The following is an 18,271-nucleotide window of genomic DNA, read 5'->3' as shown; positions in this document are numbered from 1 at the left end:
TGAGCATGTTTTTAATGAGTCATTTTTAAAAACTAAGGCAAAGCTTACACGCAGTGAAATGCAGAGATCCCAAGCTTTCATTTCCAGGAGTTTTGACAAGTGTGAAACCTACATCCTCATCAAGATAAAATATTTCCATTACCTCAGAAAGGTCCTGTGTGTCCTGTTTTAATCTCTATTCTCTATAGGCAACTACCATTCTTATTTCTACCCAAAATATTTTCGTCTTTTCTTGAATTTCACATATACATGGATTCATGCAGTACGTAAACTTCGTTCTCTGGCTTCTTTTGTTGAACATAATGTTTTTGCGACTTATCCATGTTGTTGCCTGGATGAGTAATTCATTCTCTATTGCTGAATAGCAAGCGTTATTATAGGAGTGGATCACAACTTATCTATTCCTCCATCGATGGACATTTAAGTGGTAATGAACATTTGGTTTTAATGACTAATGTCGGCAAAAACATTCCTGCACAAGCATTTTTGTTGGAGTATGTTTTCGTTTATTTTAGGCAAATATCTAGGAGTGGAACTACCAAGTTATAAAGCAGGTGCACTTTAACTTCATTAGAAACAGCATTCTAAAGTGACTGTGCCGTTTACACACCCATCAGTAATATATGCAAGTTTCAATTGTCCCACATCCTTGGCTCTTTTCAATTTTGAAAAATTCAGCCATTCTAATGGGTGTGAAGTGGTATCTGTGTGATGGTTTGATTTGCTTTCTCTAACAACGAATAACTTTTCAGAGGTCTCCATTTTCTTGTCTTCATTTGGTGTTGCTCTGAGAGTTTTGTCCATTTTTATTTGATAGGTATATGAAAAATGGATGTGGAGGGAAACTGATTATTTACTGGCATATTATATGTTGAAGGCAATTGATATTTATTGACATATTGCGAGTGGGCTTACAATAGAACCATTTGTGCATTCTGTCAATGAAAAACTGAATGACTGAAAGAGGGGGGGAAAATCTTGCATCTAAGACGTCCGGTAATTTTAAATTTAAATAACTTTCAATTACACAAAATCAAAACTAGAAAAACGACTTTAAATGATATAAGATAACCTTAATTTTAGATAACTTTAAATTATACCTTACCAATTATGTTTATTACGCGTCAAGCTCTTCGAAGGTGGGATAGTGTCTTCTCCATTGACTACGGGAGAGATCTTTATGGTTAGAAGGCAAAGGAAACCCGACTCACAGATTCAGTTTGCCTGGGACTAAGCCAGGAGTCAAACCAGGTGGGGTCATGCTAATGTGAGGCTTTGTTCCTGTACGTAGCAGTAGATGCTGTCATAAACACAGGAAACACACAGATGGACAATTTTTGAGATGGCACAGAACACGAGCATTGTGTAGAAAGAAACACGTGCATGCAAAGGCAGGGGTGGGCCTCTGCTTTTCAGCCCCGTCCCCAAAACACAGCTCAAGTGCTTTTCAGCGCCTCTGAGCCGTTCTCACGTTTTCGTGGGTTGGTTTGTTGCTGTTTTGTTTTCGGGGGTTCTTTTCTGGCACCAGCAGGAAGCGGCGGGCGCTGATGCACCACCTCCCGCGACGTCCTACAGGGGCCTCCCGCCTCCCGCCTCCTACAAGCTAGTGAGGGCGGGGCCAGGGGGACCGGGTTGCGGGCGGGGCCTCCCTGCAGCCGCGCGCCCCGGCCGGCCGCGCACGCGCACGCGCACGCGCACACCCTCGCCCTCGCCCTCGCGCACGCGCACACCCTCGCCCTCGCGCTCGCCCGCCCCTCGTGTGGGCGCCGGTGTCGGCGGCGCGCGCGGCAAATGGAGTGTGTCCTCGCCGAAGCGCTGCTGTCGCAGAGCCGCGACCCCCGGGCGCTGCTCGCGGCGCTGTGCCGCGGGGAGGCGTCCGCGGAGCGCGTGGAGACGCTGCGCTTTCTGCTGCAGCGGCTGGAGGACGAGGCGGCGCGCGGCGGCGGGGGCGCGGGGCCGCTCCCGGAGGCGGCGCGCGAGGTGGCGGCCGGGTACCTGGTGCCGCTGCTGCGGGGCCTGCGCGGGCGCCCCGGGGGCGGCCCCGAGCGGCGGCGCGTGCTGAGGGCTGCGGGCGCCGCCCTGCGCTCCTGCGCCCGCCTCGCCGGGGGCCCGCAGCTGGCGGCCACGCTGGCGGAGGAGGCGCTGCGCGACCTGCTGGCCGCGGGCCCCGCGCCCGGCGCCGAGGCGGCCGTGGAGGTGCTGGCGGCCGTCGGGCCCTGCCTGCGGCCCCGCGAGGACGGGCCGCTGCTGGAGCGGGTGGCGCGGGCCGCCCTGGGCCTGGCGCTGGGCGTGGACGGGGCCGGGGCCGGGGCCGGGCGCGCGGAGGACGCGGCGGCGCTGGCGGCCGGGCGGCTGCTGCCGGCGCTGGGCCAGTGCGGCGGGGCGGCGCTGCGGGCCGTCTGGGGCGGGCTGGTCGCGGCCGGGGCGCCCTCGGGCCCGGGCCGCGTCGGGCCGCAGCTGCTGGTGCTGAGCGCCCTGGCCGAGAGGCTGCTGCCCGAGCCCGGCGCCGGCCGCGGTCCGCGCGCGCGCGAGGAGGGCCCGGACGCGCGGCGCTGCTGGCGCTTCTGGAGGACGGTGCAGGCGGGGCTGGCCCAGGCCCAGGACGCCCTGACGCGCAGGCGCGCGCGCTACCTCCTGCAGAGGGCGGTGGAGGTGTCGGCGGAGCTGGGGGCCCCCTGCGCCTGCGGGCCCCAGGAAGGAACCGGTACTTGCCTCTTTGCTTCCCGCCAGCCCCGCTTGGTTTTCTGGGGTGCGGGTGCGGGGTCGGGGTCCTGCTTCCAGCCCCCGTGCCTGCCTGCTGTGCATTCCCCGGAACCCTTGGGAGCCTCACCTGGAGGGTGTGCGCCACGTGGCACAAATCCCTGCAGCTGACAACCGTCAGCATTTCCTGACCTTTCTGACCCGGAGCGGGGCGGAACCCTGCCCCCGTGGAATGATCAGGAACATGACAGAGCCCCCAAGCAGGATTTTGCAGCCCCAATTGGCGCATCCCGTGGTAGGTCCACCCTAATAGGAAGGAAGGGTTAGCATCCGTCAGGTTGAAGGGAAAATTATTTACCTGTACTGAACACTGAGTTTTGAATGTTAGAATTCTGTCCTAGAAATCATCACGTTCTTTGGAAGTTAACCTTGGCAATTCCCTTGCTGAGAGGTAGCCGCAGCTTATTAAATGTATGGTCCTTAAGTCGACCTTCTGAGGATATTTTCGCTGTTGATTTAATAGGATGAGTCGGATTTTTTTTTTTTTTTTTTTTTTTTTTTTTTACCTTTTGAGACTCTGCTTCCTACTCCTTTATTACACAAGTGGCTGAACTAGAAATGACTCCCTTCAGTTTGGTACTTACAGTTGATTGGTTTGTTCACGGAATTGTGTGAAAGCCTGCTTCAGTCATCTTTTTGAGTCATCCAAGACCAAAATAGATTGATTCAAAATTGTCCCAATAGATAGAGAAGATTTCGACTTTTTCAACTTAGCTGATTTTTTGTTTGAAGTTGTGAGTAGATTTTCAAGTTTGTCTGAAATGTTAGATTGTAAATATTTTGACAGTCCACAAGTCCCTGATCATCCAATAAAGAGTTTTCACTGGAGAACACTTTTTAAATTACCAAAATTAAAGTCATTTATTTTAGAGAGTCATTCTGCAGAGTTTTAAAGATACGCAATAGTTTTTGCTCCCTGGCCACAGCCAGATTTCTCCCTCAGAGAGGAACCACTTGTACCTCTGTTAGCTGATTATTTTGATACTTAACTCTGTGTCTTCCAATAATCTGGACACATCAAAATCATTTGCAATAGTTACACTTTGGTTTAATGTGATTTCAACATTTACAAAATTATGACTGATAATGCTGTTCACAGATGATCTATAAAGTGAATTGTGATTATCCTTTTTCCTTCCTGCAAGGTTTTCCTGGAATAATGTCATTTAAAAAATGGTTTGGTTCTCTCTATATCACTGGTTCGGCTTCAAAGTGTTAGCTAGTTGCCTGAATCTCTCTTGTACAAGCCAGATCACTTTCATGAAGAAGTCTCTTGAAAGCTCAGCCTGGTGTGCAGCTGTCGTTCTTAGGTCTGCCTTCACTTGGAATTTTTGTTTCCTGAAATTTGTATTTCCCCCTTTTTTTGGGGTTATGCACTCATTTTGATGTAGGCATCTTGCAGAGATAATTTTTATCAGAGCATGTTTGATAAATCCATCAAAGGATCCTTTGTGTCTGATACGTTTTTAAAGATTATTTGTTTTAGAGAGAGTGAGAGAGTATGAGCTAGGGGAGGGAGAGGGATAGGCTGACTCTGCGCTGAGCACAGAACCTGACGGGGGCTTGATCCCGGGACCCTGAGATCATGATCTGATCCGAAACCAAGAGCCAGACCCTTAGCCAACCGAACCATGCTGGCACCCCTGGTACATTTTTATTTCTTTATTTCCTTCTGACATTTAATTACATTCCCTGTCTCTTCCTATAGGTTGTCTACCTTTTCCACTAGATCCTTTAACATGTGAATCGTTGTCATGTATAAGTCTTCTACATGGGCCGTCTCTAAGTTTGGTTTTGTTTTTCGTTTTATCTCTGGGCAGTGGGGTCACTCTTTTCAGTAGAGTGAAATAGGTATTTATTCCTAGAGATGGGTGCTCTTCCTCTTCTGTGAGACCGTTAGTGTTGGGGGTTGGGTCACACTAGTTTATGGGGAAGTTGTATTTGGATCTTTTTACTGGTATGGTTGTGGGGTGTCGCTACCTTGTGTTTAATGTGAAGCCAGGAATCCCTAAAGGTTTTTCTCACTGTTCTTGTTTTTCTGAAGTTGTTGATGCTAATTCCACAGATGGGGTTTGCTTCATGCTTTCTTTGGTCCTTCCCTTGGCGGGTAGACCGCTGATGTCTACTCCTTAGTGCAAGGCTTGAGATGGAGGGTGAAGGTGGGGGGATCTTTTCATTTCTTCCATTCCAGCCTCTTCTTAGGCCCCATTTGCCTGAAACTCAGGGTTCCAGCCTTTTTGCCATCTCTGCTCTCTCCTCAGTGGCAGATAACCTCTGCCATTCTTCCCTACTTAGGGAAGGGTGTAGGATTCCCTCAGCCCCTCCTGTGGTGGCTGCATTCTGCTCCTATCTGTGTTGGGGACCTTGACTTCTGGTTTCCTGCCCTCCCCCCACAGCAGCCGACCTGCTTTGTATCAGTGCAGGACTCCAGGCATGAGGGGGTTTCCTCCTGCCAGTATGGGGTTGGGGAAGCAGGTTTTCTCTTCATCCCCTAGGATAGCCAGGTTTTGCCTGTGTCAGGACTGGGACAGGCGTGGGGGATGTGGCAGGGTTTCCTCCAGGGGCAGACAGCTTTGGTCTCCTGTTGGAGGAGGGTCCTGGATGCAGATAGGTTTTAGTAGTTGACCACCACCTTGTACTTCTGTAGGGCTGGGATGGGTTTAGACCTGTTGTCCTCTCAAACCTAGGCGGGCCTATATGCCTGTGCTCCAAAGTCTCTTGCTTTTCCCAGTCTTTCTTAGAGTACCTGGGGGATGCCCAAGGAGACAAACTGGTGAGTGGTTGCAGACTCCCTTGGGGTTCCCAGGGTTCTCAGCTGTCAAACTAGCCCACACCCGGCCTTGAAAAACTCATCAAATGTTCATTGTCTTTTTTATCCCTTTTTTTTTTTTTTTAAGATTTTATTTATTTATTCATGAGAGACACACAGAGAGGCAGAGAGAGAAGCAGGCTCCATGCTGGGAGCCCGATGTGGGAGTCCCGAGTCTCCAGGATCACGCCCTGGGCTGAAGGCAGGCGCTAAACCACTGAGCCACCCGGGCTGCCCTATCCCTTTTTTTTTTTAAAAAGGATTTTACGTATTTAGAGAGAGAGAGAGAGAGAGAGAGAGAGAGCGCGTGCGCGCGAGAGCGAGCAGACTCCCTGCTGAGTACAAAGCCCAACATGGGCAAAGCCCAACATGACCCTGGGAGCATGACCTGAACTGAAACCAAGAGACTGACACTTAACTGTGCCACCCAGGTGGCCCTCATTGTCTTTTTAAAACTACTTCTTGGTAATCACCTCTTCTTCCTGCGCTTGGCCAGAGGTAGATTCAGTTCACGTGTCCTGTCTATTCTTGGAGAGAGTTTTCCTGTCCTTTGGAGTTCCGATCCCCTGATGGCATTGCAGTCTCAGGGGTTTAGGATTATGTGTATTATCCAGCCTTTTCTCTGTTAGTATGGCACGAATATTCTGTAGCTTTCTCTATCCTAAGTGGAAGCTGAGACCAAGCATGTCTAAATGCCTTTGTTTTCCCATCACATTTGATTTATGGTTCAATGGGGTGTATTATTCTAGCTTGGAAAATGTTTCCGTTCAAAATTTTGAAGGCAGTGATCTATTGTCTTTGTAGCTCGAGCTTCCAGTGTTGCTCTGAGCTATCTGAAGCCGTTCCGAATTGTGCTTGTTTATATGTGCTCTGTTTCTTTTCCATGGAAGTTAGTGGGGACTGTGCCTCATCATTCGGAAATTTCACAGTTTTGGTGCTGGTCGGTTTTCATCTTGTGCTGGGCACTTGGTGGATCTAGCCAATTTGGAAGTCATGTTCTTTGGTTCTGGGAACTTTTCCTGAATTACTTTCTCTCCTCCCTTCCTCTCTGCATTCTGTTCTCTTATTGGATATTGAAGCCCCTGGACTGGTTATCAAAACATGTCTTCTGTCCTATTTCCTAGGATTTTGTCTCTTGGTTCTATTTCCTGGGCAACTCTGTCAACTTTATTTCCATTTGTTTCTCTGAGTTTCTGGGTTTTGCTATCAAATTTTTATTCTCATGAGATCTTTTTTGTTCTTACAATGTCCCCTTATTAATAGTATCCTGTTCTTAAGACAGCGTGAGGTTTTCTTCCTCCTGCATAGTTTTGTTCTCTCCAGATTTCCTTTTTGTTTTGGTCTTGATCTTCAATGTAGATGTTTCCCCAGACAGCTCATGATCCTTAGATACCTGTTTATATTTAAGAATAAGGAAGCAGTGCGGTGCCTGGGTGGCTTCAACTTCGTTTCAGCTCCGGTCATGATCTCAGGGTCAAGGGTTCAAGCCCTGCTGTGGGCTCCACGCTTGGCAGGAGTTGGCTTAAGGATTTCTCTCCCTCTGCCCCTCTGCCAGCTTGCTCACGAGCTCTCTCTCCCTCTGTCTCTAATACATAAACCTTTAATAAAAAAAAAAAAAGAATAAGGAACCCAAATCAAGTTTAAAGCTCAGAACATGTACGTGGTGCTTGCCAACTGTGAACTTCACTGCAAGCTGATCTGGCCACGCCAGACTGGGTAATCTCCGGTGGCAGTATTTTCATGTCTTTCCTCTTGGGCTGGCCAGATTCCATGGAGACCTTCTAGGCTGCTGCCGTGTAGTGAAGGCCTGGTGAGCATTCTGGGACCTGAGGGGCTCACATGGTGGAAGGGGCAGGTAGAAGGGGGTCTTGGCACCCTGGGAGCACACATGTTCACTTACTCCCAACCCTAGTAGGGTCTGATGCATCTGAATCCAGAGACCTACCACTTTACCTTCTCCAGAAAATAAATTCCAGGTTTTTTCCTAGTCTGAGCACCAGAAAGGGCACAGAGGGTCTGTTTCTTAAACACACGGAACAAAACTCCCTTAAGTTTAGCCTTGCTTTTCACCTCTACTTTACAGAGTAGCTTTTGCTGCCAGTTCCTTAGGTATGGGAAGATGTTCAGGTGTAAATCAGTTTTTTTTTTCTTGGCTTACCATTTGCCGCTTTATATTCACTTTACTTGAGACTGCTTGGTTTTTCTCTGATTTTCAAACTAAGTTTCACTACTGTTGTGTGCTCCCCTTATCTCCATTCTTCTGGGTTTTTGCCTTTGAAAAATCCTTGACTGTTATAATGAGGTTCTGAGGGAGAGAAAATAGGGTTTTATGTGTTCACATCCATGACTCCTACCAAAAGCTCTAAAACAGTAATTTTAATTAAAAGAAAACAAAACCAAACCTTTGGAGATTCTTATTATCCCAAGCCTCCTATCTAGACTTTGATACAGGGACACCCTCCATTGTTAGAGAATACAATATTTGGTAGTAGTGGCATTATTTTAAAAATGACTGTCATTAAGAAACTTATCAAATCTACAAAAGGAGTAACTGATTTTCCTTTTTAAACCATATCAGGCCCAAGTCTGTTTTGGTGGTCTGAGAAGAAAAAGGATGAGCTTTTAAAGTTTTGGGAAAACTATATTCTAATTATGGAAACTCTAGAAGGAAATCAGGTAAGCGTTTTCATATTTTAACGAATCCTATGTCGATGCAGTGTTGATTTTTTTTTTTCAAACATTTGTAAAAGCAATTCAGAAAGACCAGTTTGAGTAAAGAATAATAGGAGATATGTGTACTTTGTTTTCTGGCATAAATGCAATTTAAATCTGAATGTTAACTCAGGAAATTAAAGCATACTTTTTAATTGACTTCAATTGCCACTCAAAGAGTTTTAGTCTTGACTTTGAGTTCTGGAGTGTTAGTTTGTACTTTCTCAGCGTTATGAATAATCTCCAAAGAAGTACAGACTTAGGAAAATGTTACCTAAGGCAATTTGTGGTAAAGTTAAGTAAATAATTGCCCTTTGGGATCCCTGGGTGGCGCAGCGGTTTGGCGCCTGCCTTTGGCCTAGGGCGCGATCCTGGAGACCCAGGATCGAATCCCACGTCAGGCGCCCGGTGCATGGAGCCTGCTTCTCCCTCTGCCTGTGTCTCTGCCTCTCTCTCTCTCTCTCTCTGTGACTATCATAAATAAAAAAAAAAAAATAATAATTGCCCTTTAACTTTGTAGCTGGCCTGCCTACCTCCCTGTTTTAGTTCTTAGATCTGTGTACCTGGTCCTGCAAGTGGAAACTTGAAAAATCTTTTTCAGTTACCTTTGAATTAACTTTTACAGAATTTTTAAATTGAGCGGAATCTCTTAAGATGACCTCAGTACAGTGGTTCTCAAACTTTAACATTCCTTAGAATTACCCAGATGGCTCGTTAAAGTACAGATTGCTTGTCTGGTCCCCAGAGTTTCTGATTCCGTATTTCTGGGGGTGAGGCCTGAGAATTCATGTGTTTTACAAGTTCCCAGATGATGCCCCTGCTGCTCTGGGATCATTCCTGGAGAACCTGTGGTGGTGCAGGGCCCCCTGGTGTGTCAGCTGCAGACTTGTGGGGGGCTGGCCATCTGTGTCCTCATTGTTAGGTGTCACCCCAAGTGAGCACCAAGCTTTGTTTGTGGACCAAAATAATTACTCATGTGCTAAATATACATGAGGAACAGAGAAAGCATTTCCAAATTCAGATACACTTTTATGGTTTTCCTTAATCAGTGGATACCTCGGACCCCTGTAATTTATTTAGAAACTCTAATTTACCTACATTTATCTACAATAGTCTACACGTGTGACCTTGAACATCACTTGAGGGACTCAAGAGAGTATTTTTTTTTTGCCTTCTTTGTAAGCTGGTGGTATTATCAGCCCTGTATTTCCCAAGACAGTTGAGGATTACATGACATGATTTATGATACTCACTCTACAAATGAGACATTCCTGTCACTACATCCTAGGTTGTATTTATTAGCTTTGCCACACTGAGTCTCATATACTGGAATTTATGTGATATAAAAACTGGAAGAATCAGGCACCTTCTGCACAGTTTTTATGTGGGGAGAAAACAGAAGGACTACTGTTGTATAATAGATGAAACTAAGTTTTGTCTTGGTATTTAAAGTTTTTAAAGTTCATCTTAATTTTTAAAGGTGAGTCTTTATTTCATAGACTTTTTTTTTGTTTTTATTTTCAGATCCATGTTATAAAGCCAGTTTTACCGAAGCTGAAGAGTCTATTTGAATATGCAGTGTCAGAGGAAGATGGTAATGGTTACTTTTATTTTGATTTTTGTAACATTTATAGTTTTCTTTTCCCCCCTTGATATTATAACTAACCATCATTCATTATAGAGAATTTGGAAAAACTATCAAAGTGTAAAACAGAAAACGTGCATCTGCTCCCACCAAGAGAACAACTGTTAACATTCCAGACACATGCCTTCTGGATTTATTGTTCATAACGTTGTGTCTTACTTTGCAGTATGTCCAGATGCATTTACCTATGTCCTCAAATAGTCTTTTAGAACATACCTTTAAATGGCTGTGGAGTTTAGCAGTATGGTTAATTCTGTAAACTTTTGATTACAAGACATTTCAGACATTTGCAGAAGGAGAGGAATATGTAAACTGAGCCCCACCACCCAGTTCAGCAGTGACCGGCACGTGACCAGCCTGTGCCTTGGTCCTTTGTTGCCTCTCCTACCACGGACCATGACGGTCAACCCCCCCCCGACAGCATATCATGTTATCTGTCATTATTTGAGTATACACCCTCAAGGGATAAGAGCTCTTTAGGAATGTTTTAATGATGATATATTCTACATTTTTAGTAGTGGTTCTTTGGTATTATATATTTTAACTGCTTTCCATTCTCATTCTCTGTATCTGTTTCATTGTTAGTTACTTTTGGGGGGTTTCGGTTATTCTGTATCTTGGACTTGATAGGAAATGCCATGATATGATTTTAGGTATGGTTTTTAAGCCTTTAATCAGTATTGTGTTTCAAGAGCTTCTTAGGAGAAATAGAAAAAAACTGGAGGTTCCTAAAATTATTTTATGAGATTAAGTTTGTATCAGCAAAATAGCTAAACGCAGGCTGACCGTGTTTCGTATGCGTATAAATGATCAGCTGCTACATTCTTGTGTTTACCCGTGAGAATTAACCTGGATAAATGGATTTTAGTGCCTACTGCAGATAATTACAACTTTAATAGTTCGACCCCTTAGGAGTTGAGCTTTATCCAGTTGAGTGCTGTGGTTGTTTCTGATAGACTGGGATTTTTCACAGACCGTAAAAATCTATAGTCACCTGGGGCTAGAATTTAATTGAATCCTATTGTGACTTCACTTATGCATTTACTATTAAAATAATTCTCTTATTACCACATTTTGCCCACAGCCCTTGGCAAACCAAATCAAATAGCAATGACAGGTGTGGAAAAATATCTAGAATGTCATGAGTTAAAAATACTGAATAATTTTTTTCTAGAAGAATTAAAGGATATTTCAAAAGAATTAACAAATATCTCCAAGGTGCAGGTTTATTCCATTTTTGAGAGTTTTTTTTTTTTTTTGACTCATTTAGAAATTCACTTAGCATCCAGTATATGCTAAGTGCTAGGGATAAAGTGGTGAGACAGATGTACTATTTTTCACTTAAGTTTTGGCTCTTTTCCATGAAAAGAAAAAGTTGTAATGATAAATCGTATGAAGGTACCAAACAAGGGACTGAAATGGAATATACATTGGGGTGGGGGGGGCGTACTGGAGAGAGGCCCACCCTCAGGGATAACATCAGAGCTCAGAATCGAGACGGCAGAGAGTACAAAAGCCCTTAGGTGGGAACAGCTCAGTGATGCAGAGGCCCCAGAGGACCAGGGTGGCGCAGGTGGGGGCCATGGAAGGGTGGGGTAATGTTGGCATTATTGTCAGGGTAGCCTCATGACTCATTCAGATTTTCTTTCAAGAGTATGAGAAGCCATCAAGGGTTTTAAGTAGAGGAGTGACAGTTTCAGATTTCTGTGGGAGAAGTGGATTGAAGTAGGGTGACAAGGATTGTTTGAAATCACTCCAAACCTGAAGCTCCAACCTGTGTGCATGGGGTAATAGTTAACTTCTGTGTGCTGTGTTCTCAGTAAAGTTGCTTGCAGTCTTTCTTTCTTTTTTCTTTTCTTCATGAGAGACACAGAAAGAGAGGCAGAGACACAGGCAAAAGGAGGAGAAGCAGGCTCCATGCAGGGAGCTCAGGGAAAGACTCGATCCTGGGAATCCGGGATCACACCCTGAGCCAAAGGCAGACAGATGCTTGCTTGGAGTCTTTCTAAACGAAATGCCTGAATGTGGTTTCTCAGTGAACACCCTTGCATGGATTTATAAATTCACTATACGTTCTAACGAAGTTAGCGTGTTTGTGTGTAACTGTGTTGATTTATGAGACTATAGTCTATGTAGAGCAAGAGTGTGAGAATCAGTGTCAGCATCAGGCATTTATTTCCACAGGATGTTGGCTGTTTCACCCATCCTGGCACATGTGTATTTATAAAAGAATGTTTGAAAGTGAAAATAAAATCCTGACCAAAGAAGGTGTTATCCATTTTTTGGAGCTGTATGAAACAAAGATTCTTCCATTTTCACCAGAGTTTTCTGAGGTAATGACAGCCTTTTTCTTCCCCCCTTACTCTCTTTGTTAGGAGATGAGAGGTAAAGACATTTGTTGCAGCATCATGTGATCTTCAAAAAAATATACAAAGGCTCTCTCATAGCAAGTGATATTTTATAGATTTGCATAATGATGCTATTTTCACCATTCTGAATCTTTGAATTATTGCTATTTGTTTAGTGATACTTCTCCCCCATTCTGAGCCAGTGAACTATTGTTAGCTGTGATACCAAGCAGAGATTGCCTTTTGAGCTACATTAGCATCTATACTTCCATTTGTCAGAATCACACAGAGGAGAGACTGAATAATTGTAGCTGTGATCCTGTAGCGCTGATGAGTCCCATGATCATGTAGGGTATAGTATTTTCCCTCACTTAGAGGGTACATACCCTCTAGTAAACCTAGTAACCCTCCTGATTGATGACATGCTGTCATGGTTTGATATGTATCTTTTTCCACCTTCTCCTGTCCTTCCTGCACTTCTTATACACTTGCTTTTTTGACCCAATGTCTTTTAATATTTTTGAAGATACCATTTTTTCCCATTTTATTTCCCAGGCACAGGGGTTTACATTTTCTTTTGAGTATTTCTCTTGCTTTTCCTTTGTAACTATACTTATTTTCCACCATGTATTTCTCCTTTGGGCTCCTTTCTTCCTTTCTGGTCCTGTGTGATCTTTCTTCTAAGTTTTTATCAGGTGGGAAAATTCTGTACCTATTTTGTTGTGGTGGCAGAATTAAAGTACCCTCCAGAATTAGCCTTGAATTAGCCTACAGTGTAAGAGATCAGCTTTGCTCAGAACAGCTCGTCTGCAGCCCTGTTGGGATATGCAGCCAGGGCAGCCAACTTTTCAAAGTTGCAGCCGAAACTTATTATTAATTACATCTTTTGTTTTAGTTTATCATTGGACCACTAATGGATGCACTTTCAGAAAGCTCTCTGTACATCAGGTAAGCAAACATTGTGTTATCTAGCAGCCATGTAGTAATATGTTCTTGATACAGAAATCGAACGTTTGTGAAATATGACCAGGCTGTTCCATATATTTGGTACATCACACATGGTGCTGAATAGACATTCAACTTTTTCTTATTGTGAAGTCCCTTCTGTGTTTGTTCTTTTTGCTCTTCTGTGAGTTGTACCAAGTATTCTTCTCTTTTTGTTTTCTGTTGTCTTTCTGACCTTGAACCCTTCTACTCTTGGGCTTATGGAGAGTATGTCTCACTGAGCTGACTTTCTTCCCCTTGCTCTGACTCCTGCTCTCTTGGAAATGGTAGTGACTTTGGCTAACCAACATTCTACACCTTTTTTCCCCTTTTTTGAAAAAACATTTATTTTAACTTAGAAACATCTGCGAGGATAATACAGAGAATTCCCACGTAACTCTTGTCCACGTTCCCCCGATGTTAACTTGTTACCACATTTGCTTAACTATTCTCTCTCGGTTTCCCAGCTATGTCTGCTGAGCAGACTTACTCATCTGTGTCTGTTTCAGGGTCCGTCTGTCCATCCATCCACCTCTATCCATGTGAAAAGCCACAAGTTCCCAGCAGTACATCCGATTCTAGTCCTAATGCCACAGGGCTCACTAACCTTGCTCTTTCCAAATGTGACAGAGGCTGCCATGACCAAGAATCTGTCACTTCTTTGCCTCTTCTCTCCCTTCAGAAAGTTAGACAGCAAGGAGAGTTTATCAGTATTGTGCCAGAGCCTCGTTTTTTGAGCATTATCTGTACCCTTGAATTACACCTTCAGAATATTCCCCTGCCTTTGAACTTAAGTTGTTTTTTGAATACTGATGAACTAAATTTATACTTGCAAGTCTTCTGTTCTGAATAGCTCTAAACAGACCACCCTCCCCACCCACTGCCAGTTTCTTTAGAATGTTTAAATTTAGTTTGTGCTAAGTTATACTAATATTTAATCTTCTTTAATAAATATTGAAAGAGCATAGCAATACTTGATTTGCCAATTAGTTTTCAAATAACTCATTACTATTGAATAGTTCTGTGAAGCAATTAGACAGCTGGAGAAGCAGTAAAACCTGCTTGGTGCCTCTAAAGGAGTCGACAGACACATTTATTATGAAATGCCTTCAGTTTCCTTGCACTCTAATGTGTTCAATTAGCAGATAATGTTCCTGGTAGAAGCACATAGCAGGAAAAAAAATGACTTTAGTAGATGTTAACAACCAAATGTTCTTGCAAAAGTCATTAATTACTCATATATGTTTTTCTTTGAGTGTTATTTCTTTTATTTAATACTTAAAGATTTAAAACCATTGGATTACATGTTGGGAACAATAAAATATAAGTGAAAATGATCATTTTTGACTTTTAAAAAATTATGCTATTTTAGCAAGATTCATATATGTGTCAGGAAAAGTAACATAAAAAGGAAATCTGTGTCTACTTAGTATGTTACTATACTAACTCATGTCCATTTTCCTAGAAGACCCTGATATTTTATATTCAGAAGGATATTCAAAATTTCACTAAAAAATAAAATGCAAGTTAAAAAAAAAAATGGTCTGATTGTTGTTGAAAGACTCTTGAGCCGTAGTTCATTTAGTTTCAGTATACTTATTTGTAAATTTTAAGTATTTGTTTTTTTTCCTCATTTGTCTATAGGTCCCCAGGCCAGCTGATAGGAAGTGGTTCTCCGTTGGGACTGAAATTGCAGAAGTTTTTAGTCACTTATGTTTCTCTTCTTCCAGAAGAAATAAAGAGTATGTGTCAATAAAGTTTAGTTTTTTTAATTTATTAGCTTTAAAATTTTTAGTATATTGTGATAAAGCACTATTCTATGACTATTATAATCAGTGTTATCCTTTTTCCAGAATATACACATTTTATCAGAATTATGCAGGTTTTCATTGTAATTGGGTACACATTTTTGCCTTTATATATAACATGTATTGTCAGCATTGGCATGAGTAGTATGGAAGTCATTTTAGAATGTGTGTTGCAGGGATCCCTGGGTGGCGCAGCGGTTTGGCGCCTGCCTTTGGCCCAGGGCGCGATCCTGGAGACCCGGGATCGAATCCCACATCGGGCTCCCGGTGCATGGAGCCTGCTTCTTCCTCCGCCTGTGTCTCTGCCTCTCTCTCTCTCTCTGTGACTATCATAAAAAAAAAAAAAAAAAAAAAAAAAAGAATGTGTGTTGCAGTTGGTCATCTTTTCTAGTTTTCTGTATTTGCTTTCCAAAAAATTAGCAAAATTGATTGAAGACCTGTGTTTAGGAAAAAGTTGTAAACAGAGTATCCATTGTGGTTAAACTGTCCCTATATAGATAGGAACTTAACAGGTACAAGAAAAATGTACTTGCTTTATGTAAGACCTTGTGTCTTAGAAATACCCACTTCTTCAGATTAGGGATTTATTTTCCTTCCTGATGAGTTAAGTTGGTAAGCAAAGAGCAAAACTATTGTTATTTTGTTTGTTGAGCAGCAGCAGGATTTAACTCTCCTTCCTGGGTCTTTTTTTTCACTTGTGGCTTTGTGGCTTATAAAGCAAGCCTGGGTAGGAAACACATTTCGTTTTGTATTTCATCTGCAAATAGGGTGAGACAATGACCAATAGTAATATCTATTCAGAAATCAGGGAAAAAAATGAAAAAAGAAGATGTGTGTGTCTCAACTTTAGGTTTCTAGAAAATTGTTTTGATTACTTTTTTAAAAAGCTAGTTCATGGGGAAGCTAACTCAGGTGTTCTTTGGTTTGCCAGAAGTCAGAGAAGTGTAAGCCATCTGGGGATTACTTTGCTGACCATGTTGGCACATCCCAGATCAGCAGTACAGAGAGAGAGAGATTGGGAGGGAGAGGGGATGGTAGGAGCACCCCTAGAGTATGAACACCTGCTGTCTGTGGCCCTGGCACACATGGAAATTTATAAGTGTGTTGCATGAATGTGAAATGGTAGCTCAGCCATCACCATCTTCCCTGTGCCACAAGTGAGGTATGAGACAAACGTGGGAACTTAGCAGAAGAGAGAGCAAGTAAAATGTTAACTCAAGTTACTACTTTGTAGGTTTTTCAGTCAAGTTTCCAGTGAGTATCTTAAATGTGTCTAATTTTGTGTTGGGTACTTAGAAGATCTAAAGTACATGGTATTTTATAAATAAATATAAAATATTATTTTATAAATAAAACACAAGCTCCTTTCAGAAGCTTCTAAGGGTTTCTTAAGTCTTCTATAGTGACGATCAGAGGAAACAGAATCATACTAGTTGCATGATTTGAGGGTCTGTTCGAAATCACGTACTAGCAGAGGAGGCACAACAGAGCACCTTATGTTGGTATCTCAAGGTAGGCGAATAGTAATCAGATCCAGAGTAGGTAAGAAACAGCGAATGAGAAGGATCTAATGTTATCATATGGCAATACTGGAGGCTAGTTACCATCAATAATTCCTACCGTGTTTTTCTTTAACCTCTCCAACAAAGGAATGGTTTCTAACAATAAAAACATTGATCTTACACCTTAAACTTTTTTTAAAAAAATTATAGCTGCACAGGTATCAGAATCTCTGCAATATAGTAGAGTACTTATCTTATAGGAATGAGATTGAAATAACATTGATTTTTTTTTCCCCGACAGGTTTGTTGAGCTATAATTTGCGTACCATAAAACTTGCCCTTCTAAAGTGTTCGTTTCATTGGTTTTTAGTACATTCACAAAGTTCTACTACCACCACTAATTCTAGAATATTTGCATCACCCCAGAAAGAATATTTTCATCACCATCATCAATCATTTTCCATTCTCGTTTCCTGCCAGCTTGTCAGCCACTAATCTTTCTCTACACACTCCCTAATTCTAGACGTTTCATATAAATGGAATCCTATAATATGTGGCTTTTTAATTTATGTCTGATTTCTTTCACTTAGCATAAGGTTTTTAAGAATCATCCATGAATGAGTAGTAATGATCCATGTATCAATATTTCATTTTTGGGGGGGCTGAATAATACTCTCCTGTATAGATACCTCACATTTTATTTATCCATTTATCAGTTTGGTGGACCTCTAGATTGTTTCCACTTCTGGTTATTAAGAAAAATGCTCCTGTGAATATTCACATGCAAGTTTTTGTGTGAACATAACCTCTAGTTCTCCTGAGTGTATACCTGAGAGTGCCAATTGTTGGCTCCTATGGTAATTTTCAGTTTAACTCAGTTTAGCTCATTAGCTGTTTACCACATTGGCTGCACCAATTTGCATTCCCACCAGCAGTGTGTGAGGGTTCCAGCTTCTCTCTGTCCATGCCAGACAGTTATTGTCTGTCCTTTTGACCACTGCTGTCTTCACCGGCGTGGAGTTATATCTCATTATGGTTTTTGATTTGCATTTTCATACCTGCTGACTAATGATGTTGAGCAGCTTTCCGAGTGCTGCTTGGGAACAGTGATGTTTTAAAACATTTTCTTACAGGTAGTTTCCTCTTAAAGTTTATTCAGAAGATGACAAGTAGACATTGGTGTGGCATTCCCATTTTGTTTCTGTCTAAGGCTTTGGCAAATGTCCCAAGATGTAAAGCCCTGGGTGTAGACGGGCTTCTTGCTCTCAGGTAATTTTCTCTATGTTCACATATGGTTATATCTGTAGTCACTTTCCATCAGTAAATTCTGTTTTCCCCTCTGCTTTAGTCTGTAGTGAGTGGTTTTGGTTAATATTGGCATTGGGCTTTGAGCTCTTCCTTGGGAGCTCTTAATTTTATATTAAGAAGTAAAAAATATGTTTATATGATTGAGCTTATTTTGTTTTACGAATGATTATTTTGGATTTTGATCATTTTAAAACAAGGCCAGTAAGGTTTTCTTAAATTACATTGATATGTAGAAAACTAGAGGTAAAATATCAAACAGTAATGTTGATTGCAAAGGATTTCAAAAAACGTAAAATTAGTACTTTAATAGTATCTTCATGTATAGTCTTTGAAAGAGATATATGCCCTATTAAAATTGAGCTCTACTAGAGATCTTAATGGGAGATAATAGCTTT

The 18,271-nt window shown here is 42.6% G+C and overlaps 1 protein-coding gene across 5 annotated transcripts in view; it reads left to right on the top strand.

Moving 5' to 3' along the window:
• The first annotated feature begins 1,735 nt into the window (after positions 1-1,735).
• The window catches only part of TARBP1 (TAR (HIV-1) RNA binding protein 1), an 83,355-nt gene continuing 66,819 nt past the window's right edge, over positions 1,736-18,271 (top strand). For 3 of the 5 annotated variants that reach the window (XR_005986531.1, XR_005986530.1, XM_041746861.1), the window contains exons 1-7: positions 1,736-2,704; positions 8,148-8,245; positions 9,806-9,875; positions 12,111-12,259; positions 13,170-13,222; positions 14,903-15,000; positions 17,702-17,837. Coding sequence is in view for 3 of the 5 variants with exons in the window: in XM_041746861.1 (XP_041602795.1) it covers positions 1,792-2,704; positions 8,148-8,245; positions 9,806-9,875; positions 12,111-12,259; positions 13,170-13,222; positions 14,903-15,000; positions 17,702-17,837 (1,517 nt within the window). In the remaining 2 variants the exon portion in view is untranslated. The remainder of the gene's footprint in view (positions 2,705-8,147; positions 8,246-9,805; positions 9,876-12,110; positions 12,260-13,169; positions 13,223-14,902; positions 15,001-17,701; positions 17,838-18,271) is intronic. The other 2 variants (XM_041746860.1, XM_041746859.1) reach the window with 1 other exon arrangement.

This window comes from Vulpes lagopus, chromosome 3 (assembly GCF_018345385.1).
Source record: "Vulpes lagopus strain Blue_001 chromosome 3, ASM1834538v1, whole genome shotgun sequence".
Classification (NCBI taxonomy): Eukaryota; Metazoa; Chordata; class Mammalia; order Carnivora; family Canidae; genus Vulpes; species Vulpes lagopus.
The sequence above is the reverse complement of the archived record's forward strand: the minus strand, read 5'-3'. Positions and strand labels throughout refer to the sequence as shown.